The sequence below is a fragment of the Choristoneura fumiferana genome, chromosome 29, assembly GCF_025370935.1.
Source record: "Choristoneura fumiferana chromosome 29, NRCan_CFum_1, whole genome shotgun sequence".
Taxonomy (NCBI): Eukaryota; Metazoa; Arthropoda; class Insecta; order Lepidoptera; family Tortricidae; genus Choristoneura; species Choristoneura fumiferana.
In genome coordinates this window covers 6,462,037-6,487,159 of record NC_133500.1, presented here as the reverse complement: position 1 = coordinate 6,487,159, position 25,123 = coordinate 6,462,037, and the positions used below count along the sequence as shown (strand labels likewise).

Genomic DNA, 25,123 nt, shown 5'->3' with positions numbered 1-25,123 from the left:
TAATAATCTCGTAGTGACATCCTGGTAGTTCAGCCAGGATCGCCTCCGCAGGACAGAACTCTTCAACAGTTAATAGCATCGACTTGAAATTTGGTATGCAAATGTAGCTTGGGTGAAAATGCAAGTACAGTCAACAAAAAGTACAGTGAGCAAAAAAGCTTGTATAAAAAATGAAATTTTTACCAAAAACTTATTTAATGACTGTGTTTTCGTGAAGGTCCAATATTTTGATTGCTGTTTAAGGGTTTTCACTTTTCGGAATGATGCCAATTTAAGAAATAATAATCTCATTATTATAATTTATTATTATTTATGTTCTTATTCTACTCACCATTTCATCAGTATAATCCCCGACGACAGGATTGTTGTTTATGTACCACCGGTACACTTGCGCTTTAGGGTTGGCATCCACTTCACACTTGACGCGAGCGTCGGAACCCTCGGGGAACCTCCCGTTGGCGTCCCCTGAGTTTATGGACACTTTCACTTTGGGCGCGTATCGGACCTAGATGGGAAATAAGAAATAATTATATACAAGGTTTTATATGCCTTCATTCTTTTCCTTATTAAAGTAAGTCATGACGATTTTCCTTGTTAATTAATGTGATATAACGTTTACTGTGAAATGGTTGCAAGGTGGCTCATGAATTAAAGTCCTTGACCGTACCCAAGGGAAAATAGTTTCACCTGTTTTTGTTACAATAAGACATGCTAATTATTATATAGCTACAGTGCTTGAATTGTTGTGTTTCGGCGTGGAGAGTAAGACAGCCGGTGAAATTACTGGCACTTGAGGTATCCCATCTTAGGCCTCTAGGTTGGCAACGCATCTGCAATCCCCCTGGTGTTGCAGGTGTCTATAGGCGGTGGTTATCTCTTACCATCAGTCGAATAAAAAAAATGGGTTAGATCTTCCAAAAATATCGGACACTTTTTTTTTTGTGAACGAAATAAAAAAATATGGTCCTAACCTAAAACCGGTTAGTGATTCTTGCGACAACTTGAAAAAAGCTGATGATCTTCAAATGGCTGAAAAGGAGCCCCGAGAATTTGCATTGCCTAGGGACCCCGACATGGTTAATCAGACTCTGGTATAGTTTATGGCTGTGAAGACGAGGTGCCTACCTCAATATGGACGGTGGCCATCCTAGCGGCGCGGTCGGCCGTGTTCTGGGCCTGACAGGTGATCGTCTGTCTGTGGTGCTCCTTGCTCGGCGTCAACCGCAGAACTGACCTGTGACAGTTATTATGTTGCCTGATTATGGTATTGCCTTTTCACGTGAATATTATCCACAAATGTTTGATTTTTCAAAAATAAAAAACTCAGTGTATCTTCTTATGGTCTTATATATCCAAGTATTTATGATTGTTAGCTCAGAACTAAAAAAAACATTATATGTTTTGTTTTTAAAACGAATAGTTCGATATACTTCCCAGTTTGTTGTAAATTATGTTTTAAATGGAAAATCAAATATACACTTAATTTAATACAAAAAATATGAAAAATATTGCTTATAACTGTGAATAGTCGGGGATGCAACTTTTTCATTTTTAGTGCATTTATTGTTTCAAATTGAAGAACATTTTAAATAAATGCAGGAATCATTATCTGTATTATGCTTCGGCTTACATTATTAAACTAAGAAGATTTATATTAGGGCATTACCTTGTTTTAAATCTTTGGCCATCAGGTAACAGCTCCACAGAATTTTCTACGTGTTTTCGGATAACTGCTTGGTTACCATCGACCCACGTAATCTATAAAAAGAAGGTCATTAAAAAAAAGTATTATGATCTTTAAAATTACAATTTCACTGCAAATTCTTAGGTAGAGTTGGACAAAGCGACTGTCTGAAAAAATAAAGTGTTTTTTTTTTTACTTTTTTTTTTGTCCACAATACAGTTTTCCGTGCTATTTTTTTGACGACCCGACGACGAGTGATTAAAATAAAAAAGGGTAGAATTTGTTTTTAACGTTGGAACGATATATGCCAGGATCGGCGAGTGTTTTATATCTACAATGGACATCTCTATTTTTTTTAATGCGCTATCATCAAAGTACCTCCGCAGCAGGCTTCCCGCCAACCGACACGCACTCGATATCAACAGGCTGCTCCTCAGTAGCGTCGATGAATGCACCCTGTATAATGCGTGGTGGATTTGGCGCCACGAGCACACTGAGTTGCGCGTAGCGGGAGCGAATGGGCGGTTCTCCTGAAACAAAACAAATTTTAAAATTTTCGAGATAATATTATTAAAGTTGTTTAGGAGATAGACCCATCGTCTATTTTATATATTTGAGGTCCTTGCAACCAAAATGTATTTGGCAACGTGAATGCTATACCTACTAAAGATAAACTTATTAAATCGGCTCAGTAGATACAAGGAGTCACTCGGATGTCAGGAGTCCTAAAATGGGATTCTGCCGTGTGATGGCCTTGAAAGCTTACCATTTTTTCCCGAGCTCACTTGGCACTGATATTTGGCGTCATCTTCTAGAGTCACGTCTCGTATATCCAAGGAGTAGTCACCTGAAACAAGATGTTTTTTGTAAGGGCCGCTACATACAATCTGAATTCCGTTCGAATTTCGATTCGAAACCGAGTCGGAATGCCGTAAAGACATCACACACGTACGTTTATTTCAATTCGGAATAATTTCGAACGCACATGCCACCATACGAAATTCCGAATCGGAGAAAACTTCGAACAGAAAACTACTCTATATATATATACTATTCCAAAACGGAATTCCTAGTGTATGTGGAAGAAATCATTTTTATGCTGACAGTACATTCTGTTGACTGTACTGAATTGTCATCCAAAGTACACGTCTACAACGTCTATAAGTTCACAAATGACGTCAGGCCTAAAGTTGAGCAGGGAATTCCTGAGTCCGCTATACTCTTCTAGCATCTAATCTTAACGGATGACCTGGTTAAAGCCGCGGGTTCACGGTGGATGCAGGCCTCTTCCAACCGAAGCAACTGGGGGTACATATGGGAGGCCTATGCCCAACAGTGGACGTCCTGCAGCTTATATGATGTTGATCTAATCTTAAATCTACACACATTTCTATTTTAACATGCTCTTTTAACGTTTTTAGAACACCTACGCCTAGAAGTAAAACGGCCTATTGCGTAGCCGCCCGAATATAACCATGCGAAATATTTAGCATTGGAACATTATTATCATAATCAGCCGTAGGACGTCCACTGTTGGACATAGGTCTCCCCCATAGACCTCCAGTTGCATCGGTTTAACGGTCTGGTCTGGCTTTAACTAGGTCATCCATCGACCTCATTGGTGGAAGTCCAATGGAACATGCAGAATTCATAATCATCCCAGCCTATATAGGTACGTCTATCATAGGCTTCTCAAAATGATAAATAAGGCTTGGAGCGAAATTCCCTCGACGGCCCTTTGCGGATTGGGCACTTCAGAAACACCATTTAATTACACAATGACTATCGCGGTCATTACTAATTTTATGATTTAAATTCTCGTCGTGTCGTCTCTTGATCATGGCGCATGCAACTGTGCCGAAATATCGAGCTTCTCTAAAATCAAGGTACGCGGAACAAAACCCGAATTTAAATCATAAAACCATTTAATTGTTTCGTAGGTTTCCCCAAGATGTTGTCCTTACCGTAAAGCTCGTGGTAAACGAAAAACTCGGAAATTTGAGCCCGGGTTTGAACCTACGATCGTCTGCTTGAAGAATCCTATTAATACAAATGCGAAAGTTTGTAAGTTTGTGTGAATATCTGGAATAACACATTACTTTATACCATATTCACACGGGACCGGTGGGTGAAATTTCTCGGGTCGAAAGTGTTTGTGACCAAATTCCTTTGAAACAGCTTGACTGATTTTTATAAAAAATAATGTGTATAATCATTAGGTCTGAGAATAGGATAGAAACTATTTTTCATACTTCTACGCGGACGGAGTCACGGGCAACAACTAGTTTATATTATAATTATAACGCAATTCCCTCGGGAATACAGTAAAATCCCGGAATTAAATTCAACTGCTGAAGCCATGGGTAAACCCTAGTTGATAATATAAACAAGTTCCTTCAAAACCCCAAAACTAGAGTTGTGCCAATTTTTTTAAACACAATGGCTTCCAAAGTCTACTAAAAATCATCAATCACCAATCTAGAAAGTGCGTACATATTATGTTTCGTCACGTTTTGACGAGATTTATTTTTAAATTTCTTAATACATTCATCAGTAGGTAATAGTGCTTGGCACTATTAGGTAGGTAGTAAAGTTTCAGTACTGGAACTCAGAGACATGACAGAGACTCATCAAAGCTAAGATAGATAGGCAATGTTATAAAATCCTATAAAAGCCATCTCTTTCAAGCTAACATCTAGATAAGAATAAAGAATAAAATAATTAGTTTGAAATATAACAATGTTACAATAAAGATTCATCGGCCGACTCCGCACTAGACTCTGGGCCTGTATCGCGGAGACCGAAGAAAATTTACACTTTATAGCAGTTACTTAAGTAATTGAATCTAGATAAAGAAACTACCTAATTTAAAGAAGCTAAAGTAGAAAATGACTGATATGATGGCAAACAACAGCAGAAAATAAAATAAGGCAAGTAGCAGAAAAAGGTACTCGGAAAAAATTGTCACATCAAAATAAAAACTATAATGTTTGCATGAAAGTACGTAAAAGACAATAGTGTACCTATTCCGTATCATACTTACACATACCTAAACACTGATAGATGGTGTATAGATTCAGGCGTTACTTTGCGGAGGTCCATGTTAAAATAAATGGAATATCTGTTTTGCTCCTCCGCCAAGCAGTGAGGCCAAGTCGTGCGAAACAGCTACGTTTACGCTGATAGATGGTTTTATAACTCAGTAGTAACCGCTACATCAAAATCATCCCACCGTAACCCCCGTGGCGCCATTCCCCACGTTATTTTCATACATTGCATATCATCTTAAAAATTTCATACATCACATTATTATTAACCTCAGGCCATCGACCTCATGAGTACGGTCGTCATTGAGAATGCAAAACGTGTGTTCAAGGTTGGATGAATGTTTTATTTGGCAGCTGGGGAACAATTGAGGAAACTGTAAAATATAAATAAACCGTTGGCAAGGTAGAAAAGAAGGTAAAAATCTTGATAGCCCGACAGCTTGAGTTATGACTCCTCAAGCAAATGATCGTGGATTCGAACTCAGTAAGTTCTGAGTTTTTCAGAATCTATAGATTCTAGGTAGGTAGGTAGGGTGACGCCAAACGAACTCAAATTGAGTTGTGAGTCGCGTATTTTTGGTCGCGTAAATTTCGCTGCATTCGATTTTATACGAGTCCAGTTTGTGCTACAAGGCAAAGTAAAATGAGTATTAAACAAAAGCGACTTTTGTATAACCCCGTGGGGTCAATTATAAATTTGACGTGGGGTCTCAGGAGGAATAAACGAGTTGCACTATTTAATCTAATTATAACCTTGACTGCGCTTGCCGATCAACGGTATCCATCCGAGAACTTTCTCTCCCCAACGACTATCTGCTCTATATTTTACCACTTGTTCTACTCTTTGGCTAAGATGTCAGTCATTTTTGTCTGCAATTGTTTATCAAACGTGGATATGACATTTAAACATTAATTTTTTTCATCTATAACTATTTTTATCACCAGTGTTATGAATCCTTTGATCGTTATACCTTTCTCTATCCATACGTTTTTAATTCCGAAAGAAACGTGCATCTAGTACGTCTGATGTAAAAATAAATGTAAACGTAGGTAATTTACCCAAATATTTCTATACGTAACGATTTAGCTCGTGCCAAATCAACAAAAGCGGTCAAGATAAAAATTAGTTTGAAGAAATGGTTCTTTCACTATTTCTTTCGCATATAAATTTTAGGATTAAACCAGACTAATAAGAACAAATTAAGCTATATTACTCCCGAGGAACCCTCAATTTTTTTTCGTACCCAATTTCACAGCTGAAATAGTGTTATGTCAATGCCCGTAACTTGTAATAATGGCATTGTGAAAAGTTGGCACTAAACTGACTATAGTATCACGAGACAGTATTGGAACTGATTATATTATATTAGCAGATCTGTTAGACAAATTTTCAAATTCAAATTGACTACTACTCTACTTTTGCACACTCTTTTATCTTCAGCTTCAGTTTTCAATACTGTATAATTGTCTGTCAGTTAATCCTACGTTTCTGTTTGATCATGTATACAGATCGAAGAAATTTAAGGCTCTTTTTTAGCATTCACTATATCGTGTTGTTATTAACTCTTCCTTTCCTTCTCCCATTTCCTTCACTTCCATGTCTTTCAGCATCTCTTTGTAATTTACCTTTTCCGATACAAGTTTTTATCGATTTAACAGGACCTCAAGCTCATGCAGACCTTCAACCATAAGAAAGTTGGTTACCTCGGACATATTTTCCGCCACGAGAGATACGACGTACTGCATCTTATCATGATGGGCAAAGTTGCTGGAAAACGCAGTGTTGACCGATGAAAAAAGTTTTGGTTGAGAAACATTCGAAAGTAGACCGGAGTCAAGAGTACTTCTGGTTCCACCTCGTGAAGAAGAGGAATATTCGAAGTTGACGGCCAACCTTCAATAATTGGAGATCTATAGTTTGTTTTAGTTAAAATGACGAAAAGTACTTAAAACCAACCAATTCCAACATCTATTGTTTAATTGTTATCTTCAAGTAGGGTTGTAAAACAATTACGCAGGTGTGTCGGTAGGCCCAAAGTGCACTGTGAACAAACAATCTTGATAGTTTTGATGTTGTTTGTCGGTATTTCACTGCACGACGTGCGTTTCTAAAATAATAATTATATACTGTGTCAAAATCACTTTATACAATTTTTGAATAGTAGGTAAGTATGCGATATGTATTAATGTTCTTTTGATTTATTATGTATCAATAGTGACAATTTAAATTGACTTAGGAGGGATTTTTCATTTATAGATTAGTCTAGCTTATATATTTTTTGTACATAGTAATATTTTTAAATGTTTAATGTATTGTGTTTTATTGCTTATTATTATTTTTAAAAATTGTTGATTGACTATAAGAATATCTTATTTGTATAAGTGTTAATTTATTATATACCACTAACGATATTTTAAGTTTTATTTAATGTCTATGTTTTTTTTTTAACCTTTTTGCATTACAATATAGAGAGCTACTCCAGTACACGTGCCATACTTCGGTCAGTTTTATTATGTCTTTTTGTTATCTTTTCTTTTTATATTTAGCAACAAAAGAAGTTGTAAAATCCCATGAATTTTCGTCATTTTAACTTAAACAAACTATATCTCATTCTGAGAGGAGGCCTGTGCCCAGCAGTGGGACGTATATAGGCTGGGATGAAACTATACCTCAAGATGATCAATTTTATTAACTTACCTTCTTCGTCGCTCCCAATCATGAAGTAACGGTCGTAACCACTCAGGTTCCTATTTGTGCCAAGTCCGAAGTCATCCCTTGTCCACTGCAGTTCTCCAGCCTTGTTCTCCACCCGGCATGGCAGTGTCACTCTTGAGCCGATGATGGCACTCTGTGGAAGATAATCATCATTAATAAGTCTTGCTACTAGCAATGCGAAAGGGCCATGATTTTTGAAGTCAGTATTATCCTAAAAGTGTGAATAATTTATTAGATCAGGCATTACATTGCGGAGGACCTTACGATAGCTTCGTTTATTCAATAATTGTGTGTTAATGCAGACTTTCCATCAGCACATTTAACATCTGGTAGCATGGTGAACGGTTGTTGTTCTGAGGATCAACTCTCATTGAATGTTGATAAGTTTAGTTAATAGTGTCTTAAGGGCGGTAAATAAGGAATTACGAACGAGAGTCTATTAGAAGCCCGAAGTCGAAGACTGAGGGCTTTAATGAGTCGATGTTTGTAATTCTAGTACCGCCCGTGCAATATACAATGTTTTTCATCACATTTGCGAGTGAAATTGTATATTTGTAAAAGAAAAACCCAGCGCCAGCTCCCCGCCGCCCTCCTCCGCAGCATGTGCCCGACGTGCGCGCGCTCCTGCTCTTTCATGACAAGAAAATTAGTACGGGCAATGGCGCATTTACCGACCACGGGTTTCATGACAAGCACATTAAGGTCGAGGGTTTTATTTGGGGGGTTGCAACCAAGGTAGCCTGCATGTTACGACACTGTTTACGAGCAAGTGTGATGAAAAAAAATAAACGACCCGACGGCAGGATAGAAATATTACGTAAAGAGAAGCTGAGCAACTATAGCCGACTTTAGTAATACTTAGTTAAGCATAATTTTAAGCTAAAATTAAATTCTATTATTTTTGGTAAGACCCATTTAAGCTTCGCTCCTGCTTATAGCGAAATGGCGCATTACGATGTAACAAATACCTATGCAAATGTAAAAAGTAATTATAAATTCAAATTAAAACTGTTTGAGGGTGCGAGAGATAAGCGAGCAGCGGATGATACATTGTTATTATGATAAAGACGTAAACAAAGATTTTAAATAAGGTTATATAGAATTGAGACAAGGTTTTTTTATTAGCTTTTAATTATGCATGAATGAGTGGCGTGCTGTTGCAACAACTCGATTCCTGATATCGTTTTTTTGCGTGAGATCTATATACGACAGAGCTGTTTATTATAACTAGATTAGGTCTGCACACAGCAATGGTCTGGCGAGAAGATTTTTCGGTAGTTGGTAGACAACCCGAAGCCAAAAAAAGACACTACATATTGGCTGCGATTTTACGAAATATGTGCGAGGTGTTGTGAGGATTGTGTTTGTCATTAACCAATAGAAACGCTTCATTTACCTATCCTCGCTCAGCGCAGCTCTAGTGGAAACAGTTCGACGGAGTGAGGATAGGTAAACGAACATTCCTTGCAACGCATCCTCGCACATCCCTGCTGGAAACGAAGCCTACACAGCAAGTGGAAGGACGAAATAAGAGATATTGGCAAGTAGTGAAAATTTGGCAACCCTACGGGAATCCAGTTGCTGTGGAGCCACACCCCACTGTTACACGGCCAAAGTGCGAGCAGGGGTAAGTAACTCAACAAACTGTATTGTGCGTGTATAAACAAAATGTAGTTTTTAAAATCGCTGACCTCTTTTCATTTAAAAACGCCGTGCCACAAAATACCCTAAAAAAACGTGTTGATAGTAAAACTAGAGATCCTTAACTCATAAAATTTATGGCGTCGAATCTATACCGAGAATTAGACATGTATATATATCACGTTAATCCACATGAATATTCAAAGCGCATAATTGTTAACCATTTCTTTGACGTGTCGTACAAAATGTTGAATATTTATTTTGATCATATCTGTATGTATAATCAGGGTTCCCCGCCTGAGGCTACGATATCTGTGTGTCCTATCTTGTTTGTATCACCGCAATTTTTCGTACAATCGAACTTAAACTTTAGCGGGTTTTGATATTTTTTAACCCCCGACACAAAAAAGGGGTGTTATGGCTGTCTGTCTGTGGCATCATAGCTCTCAAACGGACTGGTTTAGGTGCGGTTTTTTACGCGAAAGCGAATTTTGTTGCCGTGATACTTAGCCATATTTGATAAAAATCGGTTCAACAGTTTTTAAGATATTGCACATTGAAACGACTTTGACAGTTAAAAAACCCCCGACATTTTTATTGGTTAAGTTATTCTTACAATCGCACTTAAACTTGAGCTGATTTTGTCATTTTTTTTATTTGTTGCCAGTCCACACAAAAGTGAGGTCTGTACGTTCTGTTTGTTTTGGTTTCAATATAATTGTAATATCTCATATGAGTGGCCAACTAAGCATAGTAATTATCAATAATTTTTGTATTTAACTTAAGTATATTCATGCTCTGACCCTTTGAAGCATAGCTACAAAAAAGGGTTGAGTACTAGAATAGACTAGTCATATAAACCCAGTCAAGATCAGCTCTCAGCTCCCAACGGAACCCTCAACGCTAGACACTGAATAGCACTTCGCCTTTGTTGTTTTTTTCCTTTCTTATCGTAGTGTCATCATTGCGGTTTACGGATGTCTACACGAATGTATACTAATAATATTTTTTTTTTAAATATGGCTTTGAGCCTTGAAAATATTGGCCGTTAAGACTTTTTTGGATTTATGTGTTTTTAAACGAATTCTTTAAGTATGTAAACAAGATTATTCAGATATATTTGTGTTTTTAATAAGACTCAAATTTTAAGACGTAACCCATTGATATTTTGGCAATTTTGTATTTTTTCTTTTAATAGACATACTACTCACTTATTTTTTTAAGTAAGGTCAAGATAAAAAGTATTGTCTTCTTAAATTATACTTTTACGTAGAAAGAAGAAATATGTAATAATTTCATGAAATAATACAGAGTATTTTATGTTCAAAATGGGCAAAATATTGGAACATTATTACAAATATTTTTTATTTGACAGTGACAGGTAGGTTCCTGACCATGTACAGTAATTATCACTTGCGTTGTGGTTAATGTTGTCACTTTTTGCTGCAGACATCAGTAAAAAGTATTCAAGTTCTTTTTTAAAGGTTAGCCGTATTAAAAGTATAGAACGGAAAACGTCATTCAAAACTGATTGTCGATAGCCAATTACAGGCCAGAAAAATAACTAAAAATAGGATATTGTAATGATACAAAAACTTTACTATTATTGGACATAACTACCCAACATAATATTAATTGGCTACAACATTAACAAAACTAATTTACTATGAGCTAAGCCAATAATAACAATGTTTCTGGATCGTGTACTTCCATTTTTATTTTTATCATCCTAATAATACTGTCATAAAAATGATAATTGCTAATCCATAGAGAAGCGTAAAAATATAAACAAGTTATTACTGCACTTCTACAGAAGGCTTATAGAGGATGATCGTAAAAAAAGTTGTAAAACATACATTGGTCAAGCGTAAGATTTTTGTACAGAGAGGGTTCTATCGTCAGCTTAAGATAAGTTTGTCTTCTTTTTATTAAGGAAGCAATTTATTTAATAAAGCCATAAATATGCGGTAATGCGTCAATATTAATAGTGGGGCGTACATAAAGTAAAAACTGCGTATCCACCATAGGCAGCATAGCAGCAGTGCTTGCACTGTTGTGTTTCGGCGTGGAGAGTAAGATAGCCGATGAAATTACTGGCACTTGAGGTATCCCATCTTAGGCCTCTAGGTTGGCAACGCATCTGCATTACCCCTGGTGTTGTAGATGTTTATGGGCGGTGGTGATCTCTTACCATCAGGAGACCCACATGCTCGTTTGCCATCCAGTCTAATAAAAAAAAAAGGTCAATGCCGCGTATCTACACTACGTGCAGTTTTACGGAGGATGGTTTTAACACTTTTAACTTCATTTTTGTTTTAACATTTTTATTAGTAATTCTGATTCAATTTAATGCGGCATGTAATTTTGAACAGAGGGGCTGTTTCACCATCCATTGATTAGTGTTAACTGGCGGTTAGGTGAGGTCTCTATTTGTTTTGTTCGAATAGACGGAGACGGCATCACATTTAACCGTCGGTTAACGCTAATCAATGGATGGTGAAACATCCCCTAATTCTTTGATCCAATTCAGGGTTATATTATAATAATAAAGTTCCGTAGGGTTACCGTGTTAACTTACCATACTAAACATTACCTTTTTGGACCACTCACTATACTGTCTTTAATAAATTAATTTCGAATTATTAAATCAAAAATCATAACATTTACTTAATAAAAATAAAAATGTTTTTTTTTTGAAAGCGGAACCACAAAACAAACAAGTAAAACTAGATTAGAGGTTAAGGAACGTCGTCCTCGTAAAATTGATAGAGGCGACGTTAAAAAACGTCATAAAAAGCTAAATTAATACGAAATGATCGGGTCGTTAGCACAATTATTAATCGGGTAATAGTTAATTAAAAGAGATTGAAGAACTGCTTTAGAACTAATTAGTTTGATTGTTGCCTTAGTATGACTGAAATACCAAGTTAAAAGCTACTGAAACCAAAAATATAATAAGTTTTTGGTAAAAAAAATCATTTCTTATATAAGCTTTTTTGCTGACTGTACTTTTTGTCGACTTTACTTGCATTGCCGCCTAAACTACATTTGCATACCAAATCGAAGTTGAAGAGTTCCGTCCTGCGGAGACGATCCTGGCTGGACCACCAGGATGTCACTACCAGATTTTATTGAATTGTCACGCAATTTAGGTACATAAGTATGCCAAATTTCAAGTCAATCCGACTACTGAAAGTTACTCGTAGTCGAATTTAACTTCCAGGATTTGACTACAGACAGACAGACAACGGGACAGGTGAAACTAAATAAAAGCTTGTAAAAACCGGCCAAGTGCGAGTCGGACTCGCGCACGAAGGGTTCCCGACCATTATCTATAGCTACAACATTAGACATTAGCAAAAAATCACGTTTGTTGTATGGGAGCCTCCCTTAAATATTTATTTTATTTTAATTGTGTGTTTTTAAAGTAAATAAACGACTAAAAATATTCTATGAATATTTCAAGCGTCTATCTGTTACCGTTATTAATATCGAGCAAAAAACGGCAAAAAAATAACGTTTGCTGTATGGGAGCCCCCCAAATTAATCTGTGAAAATAAAAACTTCCCATTTTACTCTTTGGGTACGGAACCCTAAAAAGAAAAACGCCCTGCCACAATACGTAATAGTGTCTAATGTAAATATCAAAGTTTTTGAGTTCGGTGCGCTTGCGTGTACGATGAATCGAACCGATAGAACGGTGCAGTCTGATTGTAGATTTTTTATTAGCATCTGAGGGCCCTACATATTATTATATACGCCAAATTATTTCCTAACTTAATTTGGTCCTGGCGCTTCAAGGGCTGTTAATTTTCCTAATCATCATCATGGTACCATGGGTTGGAAATGGCCTGCATCCACCGAGTACCCGCAGCTTTAAACAAAATAAAATAAAAATATGTTCATGGTATACTTGACACCAATTGACCTAATCCCAAACTAAGCAAAGCTTGTACTAGGATACTAGGCAACGGATAAACATACTTATATAGATAAATACAAACTTAAATACACAATAAACATCTAAGACCCGAGAACAAACATTCGTATTATTCATACTAATATCTGCCCCCGCCGGGAATCGAAGCCGGGACCTCAAGCTTCGTAGTCAGGTACGACCGGATGGCCAAGTGGTTATCTCTAAACACTTGTCAAACCACTTGTCCACTTGTCATCAAACCAGGACAACTCGTTGCAGGACGTCCTACACTGCACTGGGTGATCCCTGGTCGCCATTCGAGAATTTTGCAGCCCCAACGGCTATCTGTTCTGCGTGCTACATGGCCAGCCCTGTGCTCATTGCCACTTTTGCTAATTCGCTTGGCTATGTCGGTGACCTTCGTTCGTCTACGTATCTCCTTATTTCTGATTCGATCCATTGCTCGCAATTTTCCTGATAGGGGTTTAGAAAATAGTGTAAATTACCTGGTCCTGTGGCTCCATCGCAAACCTCTGCTCCGCATACCCTCGGCAACCGAGGAGCAAAATGCAAATGGCAACCGGCCACGCCCCGGCCGGGCCGGACTGTCGCACGCGCACTGAACAAGCCATGTCATTGACATGGTCTTGGCATGGCTAGTTGGGAGGTGGCATTTCTGAAAAAAAAAGAGTTTTTCATTAAAAATAATAATTAGAAACTTAAAGCGATCCTCCAAAAGATTTTTTTTTAATTGAACCGGCCAAGACCCTCTTTGGGTCAAAAAATTGCAAAAACGGAATCCTTATAGTTTCGCCATGTCTGTCTGTCTGTCTGTCTGTCCGTCCGTCTGCGAAATTTAAAAAAAAATTTTTTAGGGTACCTCCCATAGATGCAAAGTGGGGGTGTTAAGACGATTTTTTGATTCAGTGATTTTGTTTGCGAAATATTCAACTTTAAAGTGCAAATTTTCATTAAAATCGAGCGTCCCATCCCCAATGTGGTGGAAAAATTTAAAAAAATTCAGGATGGTAGTAAGTAGGTATATCAAACTTTCAAGAGAAACTATAACGGCTAAGTTTGCTTGAGAATTATTAGTAGTTTATGAGTAAATAGCAGCCTAAGGTATAAAATATACCTAAACTTGGAAGATTCCGTATAAAATTCGAAATCCTTGGAAAAATATTACTTATTTTTTTCGTAATGGCTACGGAACCCTATTTTGGGCATGTCCGACACGCTTTTGGCCGGTTTTTTTGGAAAAAACTTTTTGGGGTACCTCCCATAGGCTACTAAGAGTGGGGGGGTATTTTTTTTCTCGACTAACTAGGTATATAGTGTGGGATAACGATTTTTCGATTCAGTGATCAGTTTGCGAAATATTGAATTTTAAAGTGCAAATTTTCATTAAAAAAGAGCGAAATTCTCCCAATTAGTTATGATTTATGAGGATAATTGCAGCATGATATATTAAACCTTTCACGTTTGCGCCGTAGTAAGTACTAAAACATTTATTACATGGACTGCCCACACGCAGTTTATGATTTATCGTTTTCGCACATTCTTAATAATCGTGAGTTGAAAAACCGTCAAAAATACACGTTGCGTGAACCAGAGAACCTATGGCCTCTTGCAAGTTTTTGAGTGCAGAATTGCAAGATCCCGTTTATTAAAGCAACTTAAAATTTCAACAGCAAACAAAATTTAAAGGTACTTTTTAAAACCGAATGTAAAGCGGAAAAACTTTCACACGTCCTTGATCTGTAGTAGAACACCGTTTACCTTTACTTGTGCTGTTACTTTACGCTTACCTTTAATGTCATCATATAGAATGCAGTAGGTTAGTTAGGTTAGTTTAATATCAACTCTGAAGAAATAGCTATTTCAGAAATAAATTGCTTTATGGCAAATGAAAATTCTGGAAAACGATACATTCGGGCATATGAAATTCGGGCAAATGATAGAGAACCAGTAGAACTGAACACTTCTGAACATAATCCTTCCAATTCTTGTATATTTATTTAATTCAGGGATTTCAGTAATAGCTCTTCTTCTTCTCTTTTAAAATATGGCTTTTCTGTCCTAATTAATAGGACAATTTCGCCAGTGTCAAAGTAAACTCTCTTTGATAGGGACGTTTTACTGTGGTTGTAGTTTTTGCAATTTTATAGTAAAATTTCAGAAACCACGTGGAGACAACTTGCGCATTAAAAAATGACAGACATGAGAGCAATATAGAATTTTGTGATCACTGTTCACTGTTAAGGTTAGTCGCCGCATAAAACACTATCAAAATTATACTTCAACTAGCCAAAGAAACAGAAATAGCAAAATTAGATATTGTCTACATCCGCCATGTTCGAATGCTGCAAATCGAATCCAGTAATAGTTCTATCAATTATAATCCAGTTTGGCATGTTTTTTTTTTGTAGTGAAAATTGCATGCGCAACAAGATCGTTAATTTCGATAGCTCTGTGATTAGCGTCATGGTTCAGCGGTATAGTATTGAGCTTGCAAACTAAAGGTCTATAGTCTAAAACTAGGTCAGAGTGACTTACTTTCTTTCATTTTTAGGTTTCCGTACCTCAAAAGGAAAAAACGGAACCCTTATAGCATCACTTTTTGTCGGTCTGTCTGTCTGTCTGTCTGTCTTCCGTCGCTTTATTATAACTTTGATTTTGTTTTTAATGTATTTTTGTGTTTTTTTATTGTAAGTATAATTTGAATTTTACAGCGCATTGGTTTTACTGTAATGCTGTAATTTTTTATTGGCAAATAAATAAATTAATTAATTAAGACCCTTTTTCTCGGGAACGCGTGGAGTTATCAAGCTGAAATTCATATCAAATACTGAGGTCCTTGGAAAAAATCAAACTTATATGCCAACGCAATCAAAAGATGCAGCCGTTTATGCTGCAAATTTCCGCAAATTTTCGAAACTCGCAAGGGAATCAAAACCTACAGGGTACTTCCCGTGAACTCAGAATCTTGAAATTTGGTATGAAGGTAGCTATTATAACAGAACCAACTAGAAAAGTCTGAAAATGTTGATTTTTTTATGTCTGTCTGTAAATATCAATGACCAATATAATTTGACCCCGCACTTATTTTGCTTAAGAGTAGGGCGCTGAATACACTGGATGTATTAAATCACTAGGAAAAAGCGAGAAATATCTTCAAGACACGATTCCCGTTTACTTACATACATATAAATGTGTACGGAGTCCGACTCGCACTTGCCCGTTTTTCCTTTTTTTATATATTTTCTTTGTGTTAAGGTTTCTTAGGTTAGTTCTTTTTGTCTTCTTAACTGTTAATTTCATGTGTATATGTACAATAAAGTCCTTTTATCTTTTATTTTAAGTTCTTTTTATATTCTTGAATTCAGCTTTTGGCTGCCATCTTGTCTGCTATAAAACTAGCGAGCCTACCTACTGTTATTTTGCTAACAACAAATTAGTATGTAAATTATTATAAACGGATTACAATAACTTTACAATGTGTTTAGCATAATCCTTAGTCAAAGCGGTTAAATTGTGGTTTAAGCGCAACACCCGCTGTTTTAAGGTAACTAGACCAGTTTATATTTATGGCATGTTCTCTTAATGGTCAAACGTAAATATAATTTAATTTTATCTTAAATATAAGCTAGTTTTAATCTGACTTGAAAACGTCGTTAAAATGGAACTAAATGTGTTATTTATAAGCTTATTTTGGTACATTAAGTTTAACGTGACGTTTTAAATGGTCTAAAGTATCATGATAGTTGAATTAAGATGGAAAGGGAACTTTCAATGTGTCAAAACATATAAAAATGAATATTATTAGGTACTTTTGAAGCTTTTATTTAAATCATGAAGTTTGTATGTAAGATTTTTTTTTCTCTTGCAAGTCGAAATTTACCCACTTCGGATAGGGTTTGTTGAGGGTAATATATTTTGGGTAATACAATTCAGTCAGCAAAAAAGCCTGTATTACAATTTTTTTCATTTGCTAACATCATCACCATCCCGGCCAATATAAGTCCCATTGTGGAACGGGAACTTCACACACACCGTCGAATTACTTCGCAGATTTGTGCAGGTTTTCTCACAATGTTTTCCTTCACCGTACAGCTCGTGGTAAATTTCAGATGTAACGTGGAATGTAACATTGTAAAGTGGATCACTCCGGATTTGAACCCACAATTAAGAAGCCGGCGGTCAAGCTTTGAGGCTATTACTAATTTTTTACTCATCATCATCATCATGTCAGCCCAAAGACCACCACTGCTGGACATAGGCCTCCCCCAAGGCTCTCCACTCAGACCGGTCTTGTGCTTTCCGCATCCCCCGAGATCCCGCGATCTTAACCAGGTCGTCGCTCCATCTTGCTGGAGGCCTACCGACAGCTCGTCTCCCGGTCCGCGGACGCCATTCGAGAACCTTCTAACCCCATCGGCCATCAGTCCTGCGAGCAATGTCCTGGATTTTTTACTAATAAATACTTATTATTTATTGACATTTTATACTATAAAGAAGACTACTGTAAAAAGATTAGGTACTGTAAAAAACAATCTATGAAAAAGTCGCCAAAATACCACACACAGCATAACGCCTGCATTAAGGATGTTTACAAAGCTTCAAGCTGCACAAACAGTCGCATTAGCGCTTATTTTAAAAAATTTTTAGATGTCGCACAAAAACTGTTTATACGAAACAGTTCTAGGTAGCACACAATACCACATGTTGGGTTTGTTGGGCCATGTGTTCTGTTATCTATGCCTTATAATATACTGGATATGGCTTACAAAAGTGTGTCGAAATGTAATCGCTTTTTGTAGTAATACTGAGCGACACAAAATTTGGCCCTCAAATGTGTGCAGTAAATAGGTACCTTAATTTAAAATTTAAATCATAAAATTAGCAATGACCGCGATAGTCTAAAACATTGTATTATAAAAACCATCTTTAAAAAGTTAAAAAACCTCCGCCATTGTCATTTGAAACATTGATCCCACTAATAGTACCTATGTTACCTTAGCACGTCTAAAGACAGGGATATTTGGAAATAATTCCGATCCGCATTAGCGATCCCTTCAAATAGCGAACCTACTGTGTTAAAAATGAAGTTGTGTTAAATACTTGTGATGATAGATATCATTTAATAATATTGTAAATCTGTTAAAAAAAATATACCTCGTTGAGTTTCTGGCCGGATTCTTCTCAACAGAGGTTTTTCCGAACCGGTGGTAGATTTTTTTTGACATTCATAAGTGCTTGTTATAGCCTAAATTGAATAAAGATATTTCGACTTTGACTTTGACTAAATCTCTGAACGGATTTAGATGATATTATTCTGTATACATATAGTTTAAGTCCCGTAGAATGACATGGGATAGTTTTTATCCCAGAAAATGGCATAGTTAAAAAAAAAATACCTCGTTGAGTTTCTGGCCGGATTCTTCTCAACAGAGGTTTTTCCGAACCGGTGGTAGATTTTTTTTGACATTCATAAGTGCTTGTTATAGCCTAAATTGAATAAACATATTTTGACTTTGACTGTGACTAAATCTCTGAACGGATTTAGATGAAAGTCTGTATACATATAGTTTAAGTCCCATAGAAGGACATGGGATAGTTTTTATCCCAGAAAATGGCATAGTTCCCGCGGGACAGCGACAAACGAATTTTACGCTGACCGAGTCGCGGGCAACATCTAGTGGCTGTTTCAGCATCCATTGATTAGCGTTAACCGACGGTTAAATGTGATGCCGTCTCCGTCTATTCGAACAAAACAAATAGAGACGGCATCACACCTAACCGCCAGTTAACACTAATCAATGGATGGTGAAACAGCCCCCTAGTGTCTCATAAACGGCTCTTATAGTAATGTTCATTGAACCGCAAGTAACGGTTGTTTTGATTCACCGAGTATTTATGCTGAAGGCTCTTCTACAGTCTCTAACTCTATACAAACCATATGGTCGACAAACTTTATTTCATCGCCTGTTTTTTCATAATTATAATTACACCCACTTTGCTTAACTACCGCTTCTACAAGTCTGTTTCCCATGACTGTTACACTTGCTTCGGAGGAAGTGGCTGTTTTATATCTTTTTAATTAAAGAAAGAATGCAAAAAATGGCTACGTATTAACACGCAATGGCGGAATTTTGCTAATAAAGTTACAATAAAATGGTGTTTAAATTGATCGGCAGATTGATAAACTTTTCCATTTTCCTCGCTATCATGCTAATTGACAGCATTTCATATGTCTAAGACTATAATTTAATTAGTTATATGTATTAAATTACTTATAGGATTATGTTATTTCATATGTTTAGTTTACTAATTATAAGTATTTGAATGTGAACTTACATCTGGAATAATAATAAATTTTATGTATTTTTACTTAAAGGTAAGTAACCCTAATTATATGTTATAAGAGATCCATTTCCTATGTCATCCTTTTCTGACCTAGTTTATGTTCATTCAATAAAACACAACTATGGTTTTCATAAAATACTTATTCAATCGTTACTTCTTACTAATTAATTCCACAACAAACACATTCAAATTTCATCTCTCATTCCATAGCGCACAGTATAAAATATTAAAGCAGCAACCATTCTAAATCAATAGAAATGGGGGGTTATTAATGACTCCTAATTACTCTACAATCATTATCGTAATGTCGTTGACTCGATTGCCGATGCGTGTGGTCCGGTGATGGAAAAATATCGAATGTCAACCGAAGTCGGTCATGTGGTTGACAGGTTTGAGTATGTTGAGAACTGCCGTTCAGTAAATAAACTTATAATGAATTCAATATATTAGAATGTTTTTACTGCGCATGACAATATCAAAAAAGTATAAATGACCTTAGAGTTACTAATGAATGGTTTCGAATAGCACAATTAAAATATTTTGAAGCAAATAACCATAACTCTGGCTGGAAGCAGTGATGGCCTAATAATTTTACCTATGGCCTCTCAAGCAGAGAATCATTTTTCGAAACTTACGAGCGGTAACAAACTAAGTATTTGATATTGATTTAATCTTGATAACTCTACGCGTTCCTGAGAAAAAAGGTATTGATAGACGAATGGGCTTTACGGCAACGGAAAACATTGTGTAAGGTTGTACACACCTGCGAAGCGATTCCCATGTGTGACTGCCCAATCTCCATTGGGCCCAAGCCTTCTCATTCCGAGATGAGGCCTGCTCCAGCAGCGGGATGTATATTATAATATATAGGCTTTAGATTTGATCAACGAAAATACAAACTGAAACATGGATGCACAGAAAAAACCCCAGAAAAAGAGACCAGCGCTGGGAATAGAACCCAGGTCCTCAGCATTCCTTGCTGCGTGCCATACCCCTAAACCACCACTGGACAGGAGTCTAGACACAAATTTCTCCCATGAACCACACATTTCAGCCTGCTTTTCCCTTTCTTAAACAACGACACTAGCGACATCTATGTAAAGGTAACAAATTTGGAGTTGAAATAAAAGATAGGAAAAGACTCCAAAAACCAATCATATAAATTTGATATTAATTTATAAGGCTCCAATAATAATTCAAGATGGTATTTTAAATTATGCTTAAGATAAAAAGCGGCAAGCTAGCAGACTATCAGCAGAAAGTCTACGGTTTATCGTACGAGTTAAGAATAGGGTGACTCCCGCATATGTTTTAGTTTTGTTGAGATCTAATTCCGTATCGAACGTTGAACCTATGTCGAATGCCATTGTTTTTCGAAATGAGCCCCCGGCGCGTAAATGTCTTTCGTTCTTTAAATAGGCTGGACCGATAATGGTAGCTTAGATTTCTTGCATATGAGAGACGTTACAAATTTCTTTTAAAAAAAGTTTTTTTTTCAAAGACTCATTTTCGAGTTTAAACGTACGAATTCGTATTCGAAAAGGTTTCAAACTAATTTCAATGTCTTTTTACTACTATCAAGAAGTAAAGAATCAAGCGTAGGACGTCCAATAACGAGATGGACGGATGACCTAGCTTAAGCCACGGTTAATGCAGACCGCTTCCAACCGAAGCAACTGGAGGTCTACGGGGAGATGATGAAAGAGTTAAGAGTAAATAAAGACTGTGTCATAACAGGATTCAAGAATATTTCATCGGATAGTTAGAATGTTTTAAACGACGATTTCTCTATAAATTAGTTGATATTTCAACTTTTTTTTATCCGACTGGATGGCAAACGAGCAAGTGGGTCTCCTGATAGTAAGAGATCACCACCGCCCATAAACATCTACAACACCAGGGGTATTGCAGATGCGTTGCCAACCTAGAGGCCAAAGATGGGATACCTCAAGTGCCAGTAATTTCACCGGTTTTCTTACTCTCCGCGCCGAAACACAACAGTGCAAGCACTGCTGCTTCACGGCAGGATTAGCGAGCAAGATGGTGATAGCAATCCGGGCGGACCTTGCACAAGGTCCTACCACCTGCAAAACAAATATCAAAGGCGCGGACATTATCACCGGTATTTAAGATAAAATATGACATAACCATAATAAGTTATCTTGTACACGAGGTAGTATCTAAGTATACATTGCAAACATTTATCTAAACAAGTTTGACTGTGTCTCCTGAGTTACGGGACAAAATAATAAACACTTAAAATTTTATTGACCCACAAGAGTAGACACAGGCAAAGTTAAAAGAGCCTAAACCCACAGATATAGATTACACTAGATTACGCAAATGCATCTACTTCGCGTATCCGAACCCCGACCAAACGTCGAGGTTGGCCCCATACAAAGACTGACCGCTAACTGACTAATCATGACTAGTGACTGACTCGAGCCCCACGGCGCGGGCGGGCGGCGCATATGAATCGATTTTGCGCGGACATCGGGGAATTCACACCGCTAATTCGCTCTTGAGACGTCACAGTAGATATAAAAAAGTGACACGGTTGGTTTTCATACAGATTGAGGTGTTTGCGTTATCTAGTGTAATGTATATCTGTGCCTAAACCTAACACATTTGATAATAATTTGTGTCACGGAAGTCGTTACTCAGGTTTGAAAGATCAAATTTCAAATTGATATGGCCCTTTACAAATGCTGCCAATTGGGTCAGCTCTTTAAGAACAATACATAGTAATTTAAAAGGGAACTCTAAATACTATTAACTATTGAGGTGATCTATTTACCTCATTCCAAAATAACGTTGCACCCACGCTATACACTCAACAAATGTAAACTGTTTAAATAGTTATTTTAACAAATAAGGTAAAGTAGAGATGAGTAGAAGTTGTTTGAATAACGAATAAGAATAATCCAATTATTCGTGTATGTAGGATTGTACTTTTAGCTGAGCGGAATGGAACAGATGTGGAAGAATGGGAGAGAGATTGAATGAATAGAAAAGAGTGAATGGGAGAGAAAAAAAACAAGAGGGCGGACGTGAAAAACTGTTTTTGGTGTAAATGGTCTATTTTTTGAAAAATACAGTACTTGAAGTCAAGAAAAACTCTTTTAATGGTTACCCGAGCCTACATGTATGACAAATTAAATTATCGAAAGATGGTTCTCATTCGATTAATTATTTGTGGAATAATTTATCCGAATATAATAACGAATAAATCATTTGTCATTTTGAATGGTCGAATGATTTATTATTGGATAAATTATTCGGGAATATAAAATTATGTGTTATTGTTTTTTCAAATAATTATTCGGTTAGAAACATATTCGAATTTGGATTTGGATAAAATTCACCAGACTTGGTTTATAACCGATATTTTTATCCAAGAAAATTGAATAAAATATAATTCCTGTAGATAAAGTCGCGAGATACATAACCATACACTGGTCGTTTTATACTTTTTCCTTTCTCATTGTAAGTAAAATTTAGAATGAACAATTTAAATTGTTTTATCCTGTAACAAAGTTCAACGGTTAATGGAACATTTTAATAAAAAACAGCGGTACTCTTGTGAAATAGAGATAAAAATTTCATCATACGTATAAAAAGCTTTGAAAGCTTTTCAAAGCTCTGCAACATTTAAATCAACACCCGTAAATAGAGTATCGATTCGAAAACACTCGATAAATTGTCGAGGAATTAACGAATCCTTTAACAAGGGGTGAAATTAAAGGAAACGAGAGTGGCAGAGTATATAAAACGAGTATATTGTTTACAGTAAGCGACACTCAACAGAAGTGATTGTAGATGACAGCAGACAATGAATAGAATAATATTCAAAATACAAAATTATACACACACATACCAAATGGTGCCAAATGGTGTTAAATATTAAAATATAAACAAGAAGGTTTAATAAGTGATAATGTTAGTGACATCACTATTTTAACGGATAAATTTGCCGTTATGCTTTTTTCTGCTGATTCCGCGGGAATTAATTAATTTTTCAAGATAAAAACTATTCCATGTCTTTTCCTTAGACTCAAACTATCTGTATACCAAATGTCATTAATCGGTTCAGCGATTGAGACATGAAAATATATAATAAACATATAAACAGACTCACAAACTTTCGCATTTATAATTAGTGCAATAAAAAGTTTACCTAGGTACATAATGTACCATCAGCCAAATATATAATGCCAATAGACGTGTCTGACAACTAGAAAGTTCGACTTTAGCGACATATTCATTTGATATGAACTTGTTTAAAAATTGATAGACCACTTTTTTGGCTTATGGTACCTACTATAATATCATCACTTCTCTCGCCTTGTCAAGGACAAAGAGAAATATGCTAAGCTGACTGACTTCATTAATAGGAGAAGAAGAAGAAATCATTATCATCAGTTGAAATCTCACTAATATTATAAATGCGAAAGTTTGTAAGTCTGTTTGTTTGTTTGCTACTTCATCACGTCTAAACTACTGAACTGATTTGGATGAAATTCGGTATACAGATAGTTTAAGTCCCAGAGAAGGACATAGGATAGTTTTAAACCTGGAAAAGTGCATAGTTCCCGCGGGATAGTGATAAACGAATTTTGCACGGACGAAGTCGCCGGTAACGGCTAGTACAAGAAATAAAAAAGAATGTGAAGATAACTAATTATTCGGTTGGCACAAAAAGTAGATCATAGTGTTATTGACAAGATTTCAAGACTGACATACGTCGATTATAACTTAAACAAAAGCGCATTACGAATAAAATAGTCTTATAGCAACGAATCAGTAAGAAGACGGTATTTCAATCAAGTCAACTTGTAAACCGAGTTTAGAAACATGGCGTCATTTCAAAAGGTTCAGGCTGAAGGATTCTGAGAATGCCAGACTGTCTGACTGATGCAGAAATAGACTGAGCTTCCTTTTGCAATAAAAGATTAAAGTTTAGAGCTTGCGATGAGAAATTTTGCCGTTTTACAGGGGCGTGATTGGGGTGGATGGCCATAGAGTTAAGTATGCTTTGAATATGAAACTAAATACCTTGAGACTTACTCATTCCACTTCCCACTAATACTATAAATGCGAAATTATATAAGTCTGTATGTTTGTTTGTTACCTTTCACATCTAAACCGCTGAACCGATTTGGATGAAATTCGGTGTACAGATAGTTTGAGTCCCGGGGTAGAACATAGAATAGTTTTTGTCCCGGAAAATTTCATGATTCTCGTGCGATAGCGATAAACTAATTCTACGCAGACGGAGTCGCGGGAAACGGTTAGTACCTAGTAAAATAAAACCCGATAGTTCACTGGTGCGTTTTGCAGCAGCCGCCGTGGTGGTTCCGAGAGGAAGGGCTACGACTTAGGCCGAAACATGACGAACTAAACTGAATTTAAGACGTGAGTTATCCAGTTTTATTTCACTAGAGTTAGTATGTTATTGACTTAAGTTAGACATGCGTACTAGTCGTTGCTAGATTGCTAATGGTTCATGTACCTAAGCAAAGCCATGGGTATAAACTTGTTTCCTTATAATGGGTCGCTGAAAGAGCCAATGACACGACACTTGCTTTTTTACGATGAGAAATAAAAATAGGTGTTGTATCGTATGGGAGAAAAAGAGGGGCTATTGACAGACTTATCTACCCATAGTCTTGCCTTAGCCCTTTGGTAGGGGAGCATGTATTCTCCTTTAAGGCGCTGCAGGATGCTTAAGTCGATTAAGCTACAGTAAT

The 25,123-nt window shown here is 36.5% G+C and overlaps 1 protein-coding gene across 1 annotated transcript in view; it reads right to left on the bottom strand.

Annotated features, from left to right (window-relative positions):
- The window catches only part of LOC141444070 (irregular chiasm C-roughest protein-like), a 50,590-nt gene that overhangs the window by 22,116 nt on the left and 3,351 nt on the right, over positions 1 to 25,123 (bottom strand). Inside the window, exons 2-8 of the mRNA XM_074109504.1 lie at positions 13,514 to 13,683; positions 7,430 to 7,580; positions 2,451 to 2,531; positions 2,063 to 2,214; positions 1,667 to 1,758; positions 1,126 to 1,234; positions 332 to 505 (exon numbers count right to left, since the gene is read on the bottom strand). Coding sequence (XP_073965605.1) covers positions 332 to 505; positions 1,126 to 1,234; positions 1,667 to 1,758; positions 2,063 to 2,214; positions 2,451 to 2,531; positions 7,430 to 7,580; positions 13,514 to 13,639 — 885 coding nt within the window. The 5' untranslated portion in view covers positions 13,640 to 13,683. The remainder of the gene's footprint in view (positions 1 to 331; positions 506 to 1,125; positions 1,235 to 1,666; positions 1,759 to 2,062; positions 2,215 to 2,450; positions 2,532 to 7,429; positions 7,581 to 13,513; positions 13,684 to 25,123) is intronic.